General features: G+C 35.1%; 1 protein-coding gene across 4 annotated transcripts in view; it reads right to left on the bottom strand.

The window, feature by feature from the left end:
* Positions 1–4954: 4954 nt before the first annotated feature.
* The window catches only part of CAMSAP2 (calmodulin regulated spectrin associated protein family member 2), a 97832-nt gene continuing 92856 nt past the window's right edge, over positions 4955–9930 (bottom strand). For all 4 annotated transcript variants that reach the window (XM_067300795.1, XM_067300796.1, XM_067300797.1 and 1 more), the window contains 2 exons: positions 9774–9892; positions 4955–8218 (listed from right to left, as the gene is read on the bottom strand). In XM_067300795.1, the coding sequence (XP_067156896.1) occupies positions 7913–8218; positions 9774–9892 (425 nt within the window). In that variant the 3' untranslated portion in view covers positions 4955–7912. The remainder of the gene's footprint in view (positions 8219–9773; positions 9893–9930) is intronic.

Below are 9930 nucleotides of genomic sequence, written 5' to 3'. Positions count from 1 at the left end.
TAGATCTGCCTCCTTTGTAATGTCTTTATTGTGTTTTTGTTTAGCTTAACTCCTTTCGTAGCTTAGCTGTCTGTGTAAGTTTGATATCTCGGGGGTTCACACAAAAATTATATATACATCGTGTTATCTTAGCTTAAATATCTGTTAAGGTACTGAATAAAACATCTAATAAATACAGACCAGATGCACTTCTTCCCCTCGTGATGGTGGTGTGCTGTGACAGCCAAACGGCCGTCACATCCTGCTGCAATCCTGTTCCCTCTGCTCATGGAGTGGAGGCTTATGGCTCGTTGGCAATACCTTTAATTACTGCACGGGATATTTCCAGATTTCAGGCCAGCCCTGGATTTTTTTTTTTTTTGAGTATGTGCTTGCTGTGTTACAGAAAATTTGATCTTCCTTTAATTGACAGCCAGTAGTTATGCTTGAAAACGATGAATCCAGGCAGAACAATTACTGCTTTGGACTGTTGAAAAAGAATGTGCTTTTTATAGAAATAGTACTTAGAAACTAAGTGTCTGTATTTTTATATAATTTGACATTCAGTTATCTTTATATAATCTGTATAGCTGTGAGATGAAATGCAGAAAATCACATTAAAATGCTCATATAGTATTGGGGGGAAAAAACAACAATACATATGTATCAGTAACAATATAATGCATCAGCAGGAACAGACATTTTTCATTTCTAAACCTGATCAATATGGAGACCATGTCAGTTTTCTGATAAAGTGGCAGAGACCAGATTTTTTTTATTATTATTATTTTGTGTGTGTTTGTGTGTGTCTGTGAGAGAGAAGAATGTATCAGAGGTCCAGGGAAGGTTGTCCAGGATTTAAATTAAGCTGAACTGGATTCTCTGTCACACTGATGCATAAAAATGTTAAGGACCCCCGTTTGGCTGGGAATCAGCCAAGGGGCAGAGGGGAAATCCCCTCATGTTATTTTCTCTCTCTCTTCTTTCTGAAAAGGAATACATAAAGGAAAACATGTCCATCCTGTGAGGAGTGGCACAGATGAAGTGCCACCTGGCTGCACAGCAGTGACTCCACAGCTGACGAGCAAGGAACAAGGTTTCTTCTGCACCACTGAAATCTCAGAATCACATCACAGGAAACTCAATTCTTTAGTAGAACACTGAATCCATTTACTTATAAGAATATCACTTGTCGCTTAGTTGCCATTGGAGATACTGTTTAATAGAAAACATTTATAAAAATGGAAATGTTTCTCAATACATGTGATATAATAGGGACTATAAATCAAAAAGGGAATGAGAAAAACAAGATGACTTCAATTTCATTGTCCAAACAAATCTGTGTGCATAAATTTGCTGAACAAACACTTGGCACTCCATTTTAAACTTTGTTTAATCCAACAAAGGAATAGCTAAGCACAGGTATGATTTTAAATTTAACTTTATCTTGATTTCACAGTGGGTGTCACTGTGGTCCACACATCTTTTGTGCAATAGTTTTGTTTTCAGTGGTGTTCCTGAGATTCAGTCTGTGGGAGTGTATCTGTTGAGAGAAAGGTGGTTGGGATGAAAGAAATAGACCCAAAAAGAAAAGGAAATTCTGAATTTAAAATTATCCTGTCATGAGGCCTTTCACAACACTGTAGCAAATCCCTTCAAGCTTTCAAGAACCAATGTCTCCCCTCCAGAAGAGGTATGGAAGAACAGTTAGCGTTAGTCGATGTGCCTGCTTGGGAGGGCACATCGAGCCCTCCTCCATTACTCTTAAATATCTGGCAAGGATACTTCATAACATCCTGTCTATTGAAAATGGGGAGACAGAAGACCCTGTTCTCTGGTTCTTAAGAACTTTTTACTCAGGTGTAGGACGATGTCCTTGGGATGGCCTCAGCTTATTTTGAACTCCCTAGTCATTATTGCAAAGAAGGTAACTCCCCTAAGTAGCAAAGCTGTTGGGTGTGACTTTAGAGAGCTTGAAAATCAGGATTACTAGAGGAGTTTGCATTGCCTTGCAACACTGCAGTCTGTTCTTGGACTGCTTCAGGAAAAAAACATTGTGAATATCTTAGAGATGTTGCAGGTGGCCACAGACAATGTCAACAGGGTTGGATGCATTCTTAGAATCATTCCCCAGTGCTAACCTTGCACAAGATCTGCCAGTGCAGTCCAGTAGGTTATATTTTGCAACTTTGTGTTGACATCATAAAAATGGGCCAATCCCCTGATTTTTAGTGATTATAACAGAACCATTCAAATCTTTCCATTTTATGTAATGTTGACATGATGTTGTTGTAAAAAGTTGCAAAAAAAGTTCTGATTATTTAAAACTTTACTTCTGGAGATAGTTTTCACTCATTTCAAGACAGGGTTTCCAGAACTTTGAGATAATAATTCAGCAGGAGTTAAATTTGCGTACATAATCTACAAGAACTAGACGCTTGTTTACGTCAGCATCATAGCCTGAGTTTCAGGTAGCTTAAACAATAAAAATACTGAGTAAGACTATAATCTGGCTTCAGGTAATTTAAATAATTGCAGGCTTGTGGGCTCTTGCCAGGTCTTGTTATACAGAGATTTAGATCAATGATGATGTAGAAAGGATAAGGCAGAGCTGTCTTGATGGAAAGCTTCATATTAGCTTTTAGTCTTTATGCAAAACTCCACCAACAGATTAAGTGACATAAAAATGCATATAGATATTACTTTGTATTTGCCTCCATAAAATTCACATATCTTTAACAGAAAACTTTGACACATCTTACATGAAAACAATTCTTTTCAGTATCTTTCTTAATAAATCTGTCAAAGGATAATGTATTACTTATTCCTAAGCACTTTTAACCTCCAGTTGTTTAATAAGAGGCTGAGGAAGGTTTTAAATAACATTTCTCAGTGGAATGCTTAAATTTACTCTACAAATTTCTGTCCTTTCTTGAAATCCTATGGTTTTTATTAGCTTTTCCAGTCTAGAGCCCATCAGCATTATCCTTGAATTTAAAATTGGTAAAAAGCCTGGTGTTACAAGCTCCATCTCCTAAAAAGTTTGTGTTGAGCTCTTAAATGTATGTGTTTAGATTACTTCCCTGCCTCTTAGGAAGACCAGTAGTTCTGAGCGTATACCTATAGCAATTTAATGTAGTATAATTCTCTAGAAAGCAGAAATGTAGCTGCTTTTCTTTCTTACTAGAAGCAATAAGCAAGAGTAGCTTCATTATGCCATTTGATTGTATTTGCCAAGATTCTTTAAATAAACTGTATTCCTTTATACTGCTGTGTGTAAGCAAGTAAGTCTGAAAGGCTCTGTTTGGCATGCATATGTATATATGTACACACACTTCACATCTTTTTTCTAAATGGACTAGTTTTCTTTAAAAAAATTGCTTGTGAAAGAACAAAGATAATATGCATATTTAAAATACTGAATTCTTCTGACACCCAAATCTGAAAAAGATATATTTTTTTTAATTAAGTAGAATTTGGGGGTTTGAAGAGCGTAGACAACTAAACAAAAGCTGTCAGCTGGAAAGGGCTGTGGCTCTCAAGGTTGGTCTTTATAGCCACAATTCTTCAAACTGCTTATTCAGCTCATTAAAATAGTAACAAGGTAGCAAAGAAATGCTAATCTGCTATTTGAAAAGATATAAGTAGATGAAGGTTTAGCTTTTGCAAAGCTGTAACTTTTTTTTTCCCAAGATGTTGGGAAAAGATATCTGAAGTCTACACCTGATCAGCACATCTGGATTTGAGAAACAAAGCTTTTTTTTTACATCACCTTTTTGTGCTGCTTGATCCAAGAGCTTAGGTTCCAAGTGTATCCAAGATTATTATTCTACAGGTGTTAATACCAGATCTCTGGTAGCAGGACAAATTTTGCTTCACAAATTCTGTACAAATTTAGACACACAGTACAGCCATAGTCTGTTAAATTAGCCAGGGTATGATCTGAAGTTTGCCAGTGCAGTGTTACTTACAGAAGAACAAAAGAAATAAAATCTGTTCTAAAACCTGTCTGTACAAAGTCTGTTTTTAGATGAAAATTTTGAGCTAGACTTGCCACTGGAAAAATAGCTTTACTGGGTGCAATTTCTGTTCATGTTCCAGCATCATTCTTTGCTTGTGTCAGCCTGGATGTGATGCCGTACAAGGAACTGATTGATCTGGCACTTTTTTAAGGGAAGAGGGAAGGCTATTAATTTTCAGCTGCATTAATTTTCAATTCAGTACTAAAAGCCCTAATGTCAGAGGTACTGTAGTATTGAATCTGTCCTTTGAGTAGCTCTAAACTTTAGTGATTCTCTATCTGCTTGAGCTAGCCCAAGAATTCATTCTGGCTGTTGACACTGTAGTGACGTCATGTCCTCTTTCACCAGCAGTGCTTGCTCTTGCTCTGCAACCTGGCGGGACAACACAAAAATCAAAAAAAGGCATAATTTGGACAGGAAAAATTTGCTAATTTACATATATGGAAGAGAGACCTTATTTTTTGGATACTGTTTTTGTTCAAGATTGCACCACAGTTTATTTCACAAAAGGTCTTATTCTTTATTAGCTGTCTTGAAGATAACAGTCCTTCTTGAAAACCTGCCCATCTGAAGCAATCTTTTTACATTGATCAGTAAGTTTCTATGGTTTTGAAACAATGGAAACTAACCAGAGTACAGGGGTTTATCAGCTGGCTTGCAACTGTGAAACTCACTTTTGAAGAGAAAAGGGTAACTCCATTTTGTCCTCAAGAATGAAATGTGAAACCTAATTCTTTAATAGCCTACGCTTGATAATATCAGAAACCTAAATTCTATGTGAAAGACAGTAATACAAAGACAATGGGGAACCAAAAGAGAAATAAAAACTCTGCATATTCCCTAAAATTTCTAAGTTGCTGAAATTCAGTGAGGAAAAAACAACATTTAAATATATAGGTAAACTTTTTATAATTTCAGTTTATATTTAGATGAAAACAAGAGAACAAATTACGTACTTTTTGGTGCCATGCTTTTATTTAAATGAAAGGAGAAAACTACACTGTACCACATAAGTAGCAATGACAATTTACAGCACAGCATTTGAAAAAATATGGAAGCTATGCTCCATAGAAGTGGACAAGTAAGCACACAATACACTGTACATTTTTTAACAGTGCCCATTAAATCATAATTAAATAGCTGAATTTGGCTTTAAACAGCCAAATAATAAAAACTAACAGTCATACTAAAATAATAATAATTAAAAAAAATCAGTAGCTATCATGACTGTTAGAATCTGAAATTTTGCTCCAAAAACTAAGATGAAAGTTTGGCAATTCAGTTGTAGCAACAATAATAATACCCCTGATGAAAGCACCAGTGTGTTCTGGTAAGGTCAGTGATAAATACTGGCCTTTATGGAAAGCTTTTTTTTTTTTTTTTTTAAACATGATCCCAACCAAAGATCCACTGTAATTAGAAAATTTGCAGGCTTAAAAAGGAAAAGTGTATCTAGTTTTACTTTTCCTGCATTCAGTAAAACTTTATACTGCGAGCAATGAACTTTTCAACTGCATTATTCACATTCTACTTTTAGACCCTGCACAGATCTTTAACCTGTTGACAAATGTAAATTTCATAATACATTCAGATATATTTAAAATGATTCAAAGAAACCCTCCATCATGTATTTAAGTTCACTTTGATTAGATGGATGTGTGTCTTGATGGTGTTGCAAATCTTCAGTTAAATCATAGCACAGGATTTAGAAAGAAAAAGCCTCCCATGATAAAACTTCTTTTGAAGTTATTCACCATATGTGTATCAGTTAATTCCAACCATCTGGTTTCTTGAACCACTGTATATTATACACAGTTTTATATGGTTATTCAAGATGTTCCTACAATGGTATTTGTAGGAGCTGTCTAACAGGCAGAATGTGCAAACCCTCTTTCCCCTTTTTTTAATGTTATTTATATACTATATACACAATATGTATACACTTGAAATATAAGAGTTACATATCCTGGTCACATACATGCAAACAGTAGGAATCAGCTAACCACAAATAGTTTTGAGCCACATACATATTAAACATGTATTTTAAAGTGTTTTTTCTTTTTTTCTTTTACAGTTTTAACAAATATACATAAATATAACATAAATTACAGTAAAACTGACAGGATTTTTGAGAAAATGTTTATAACCCAGATGCATTGATGCCTAAGGCCTTATAATAATTTTAAAAAAGTACTGTTCTAAACTGTTTAATGACATCTCATTCCTGTGCATCTTTTATATAAGTAAATGAGTACATCATAGTAGTGAGGCTTTATTTCTCTCGAAGCAGTTTAATGAGAGAAATATGAGCATAGTTTTAGTCTCTACTCCCCATGAAGCAGAATGGACTAGATACTTATAGTACAATACTGTCTTATGTTTATGTAGTTGTCACAACACTGAAACAGAACAGAATCACAAATCATTCAAGTCTTTTCCTGAGAATGAGATTTTTCCCCCAACTAATCCTCTGGTATACATTGACAAAATAGCCACAGATTTAGGGGAGGCTTCAAGTTTGTAGTTTTTTTTCAGAACAGTGCTGTATGTTAAAAGCAAATTAGAAAAAAAACACTGAAACAGAATAGTGAACTATAAAATAATCAAACGCTGTTTTGGAATAAAATGCAGCCCTTTGTAAATAATACTGAAATATGCTCCAAGTTTATTTTTGTAAATGGTTATATTATAAATTTATTGAAATATCATTCAGGCTTTTTGCCATATGTATTTAAAACTAATAAGCATCACAAGACATCATCTGTTAGAGCGTGTCAAGAAAGCCGTTTACTTAGACATACAGAAAACTCTTATCAGATGTCTATTCCCTAGAAATTGATTTAAGTCTGAGATGGCAGATCTGAAGGCAGGAAGAACAGATAGTGGCCTAGATCTTAAAATCAATGGGAATTAGAAACAACTTCTGAAAGATCTGTGACTTAGTGAATTATGTGATTCTTCTGAATCTTTTTAGTGTTCTGTCAGGCAGACATCAGGGATCTAGCTCTGAATGTTTTAGTAAGTTGCTATTCCTTCCGTGGAGAAGCAGTGACTGACCGTAAACTCACTCTATCTGGAACAATGCAAAATAATACACACTTGCTTAAACTGTTTAAGAGGTCCACCAAATCTTTTTACTTTGTATTTTAATGGGATTATGAGCAAGCACATGGTCAATCATTACATCACAGATGGTAACTTATTAAAACAGGAATAACTGCATCATCTAACTATACCCTGAGTTGTTAATCAGTTCATTTGAAGAATACTTCTCTCTAGGCAGCTCAAAGATTTTTACCTTACTGTTTAGTCTATAAGCAAACCAGTATTATTTAATTGAAATGGAATTAGAAATATTCAGGGGAATGAATCTTGATTTTGTTACAGCATACAATGAGGATCTTGCAGAACAGACCCATTCAGCTGTTCTTCAGTGACATATAACTTACCATTTAGTCTTCACCATAAGAGCCAATATGTAAAGTTCAATGGTATTGAGGATATTAAGAAGTATTTCTTTAGTGAAAGAAAAAATATTTCAAGACAAGCACAAATACAAACGTATAAGGCAACAGATGTAAAAAAAATATGTAGTTTGAGTCACTAAAGATGAACATTCAGTGCTTCAGTGTATCCAATCAAAATACAGAGCAAATATACTCTATATATTGTATTAGCACATAAAAATCTCCACACGAGTCAAACATTTCCATAATCAGTTGTAAGTATCACCTAAGCGATAATCTTCTGTACTCCTAAATATTGTGTTTACATTCCAGTTGGGCATGATAATAGAACTTGGTGTCCAGTTTTAAGAGTCTCGTTGGCAACTAGAAATCTATTTTCTATAGGCAGTAAAGATGAAGTGCAAGTTTATCATAATTGTCTGAAGCAAAAATTGTTCCCATGTACTATGCCTTGGTGGGTAAAAGTTTCTTAGGAGTTACTGGTCTCTTGGTTTGCCACAAATGGCTGTGAATGGTAATTGCATCAACACTGGCAGACAAAGTTTTAGCAGGTATGTGGCTAAACTGCTTCCTGTCAGAGTTGTATTTATACAGTCCCTCTATCATTTTCTTTGTGATAGATTTGGGACCTATCCCCGTCAATTTATTGATTTCTTCAGTATCAGGGCAGTATGTATATAAGGATCTGAACTGGCAGCCTGAATCCCGGAACAAGATTAAGAAATTATTGGCATCGGATTTTTCCATTTCCTTTAAAAGAAAGAAAGAAAAAAAAAAGATTCACAATATGAATTTTGCATTGCAGTTAGAAAGCATACAAAATTTTTGAATTTTCATTTTGTTTTTTTTGTTTTTTTTTCTATCAGAGCTGATAAGTATATCTAACACTTTCCATTAGAAGACCTTATTTTCCATCATTACAATTTGCTCCGCTTTAACTATTTGAATTTTGACACGGTAGGTATCTTTCTCAGGCAAAACCTTATTCAGACAATTTCGGCTATACCTGTTTAGCTGTCCCTAAGGAACAGACATCCTAAAAGATTTTTTTTGCCCAAATAAAAAATGTTAGAGCCATTTCATCAAACAAGTCTAATACTTTTAAGTTTTGGAATAGGAACTTTAGACATGTCTAGATGTCTAAAAGATCCTCCAGTTATGTTCCTCCAGCATTTTCTGTCATCTCTGAATCCATTCAAGTTTGGTCAAACTGTAAAGTCAGTTGAAGTGTATTATCAAAGGTTCTTTATAAGGTGAAATTTTCAAAGATTTCTATTCCATCCCTATATAGCTTCTATGGGACATGTGCCCTGAACACACACACAACTTCAGCCAAGTGAATATGCTGCATCCTGGAGTTAGCATGACCTTTTTGCAGCTGTTCTTTCCTGGGATTTCTGGGGGTTATTATACTCCCAGTCACTGGACCTGAAAGAGTTTGTCTCAGTGTCTCACTTGTCATTTTTGGAAAGCATCTGCAGAGAGAGAGAAGGCAGCATCCTGACATGAAGCCAGAATTAGAAGAGTCAAAGGGGCAGAAATACTGTCATGAAATTTGCTCCAGAAAAGGAATTAAATCCAGATTCTAAATACCTGTGTTCTTTGACCTATTTAATCTGTCAGATTTGTCACAGTTGATGAAAGGAACAGTCCCATTTCTCATCCTCAAACTCCTGGCTATTCCTTTTGCATGGAAACATAAGGGTCCCTGAGTTCTGACCCTTAAAACATTTGTACCAGCTTAAGAGAAAAGGCTGGAAAGCACCTTTCTGTGGCAGTAAGTCCTGAATTTGTCCTGCTGTTTACAAACAGCAGAAAAGTCTATGAGGTATGTATTTCACTCCTTTCTGTTTGTAAACACAGAGCATAGCAGCCTACTGCTGGGATCTATTCAGTTCAAGTGGTATAAAGTTGTGCTTTAGTTCTAACGGTCCCAGTTTAAGGATTGGTATGTATAAAATGGATATTTTTCATGTTATGGAAAACAACTTTGTGAACAAATGATAAAAATCTTGATGTTGAAGTTGCCATATTAAGCAGGGAGTAACTATCAGTTAACATGTCTATTAATTATTTCAGCTTCCCCTGCTGTGAGTGTAATGTGATAACTATCGTTTCTACAGTACTATTGAATCATTTGGTCTACAGAGGAAACAGGTCACAGAGGTTACTCAAGCCTTTTAGTAAGAGATGACAACCTCAGAAGAAGATTCCTTTCACTATTTCCATTTATACTTGCATGTCTTTCTAGTATCTTACTGTGGTTTGATTTAGGTGTTTGCTTTTAGGGAAAAAATACCCTTACCTCCAATATCTTTTTCTTTTGACCTTCATTTACTTTTCCAGCCAAGCAGCAATGTGCCAGAGCATTCTGAATTATATACTTATTGGATTTAGCACTGGGTTCTTTGAAGAGCTTTGGTCCTATGGAAGAGGAATGTCAAATTATCTAAGTTAATAAA

The sequence above is a fragment of the Apteryx mantelli genome, chromosome 8 (genome assembly GCF_036417845.1).
Source record: "Apteryx mantelli isolate bAptMan1 chromosome 8, bAptMan1.hap1, whole genome shotgun sequence".
Classification (NCBI taxonomy): Eukaryota; Metazoa; Chordata; class Aves; order Apterygiformes; family Apterygidae; genus Apteryx; species Apteryx mantelli.
This window is presented reverse-complemented; position numbering and strand designations above follow the sequence as displayed.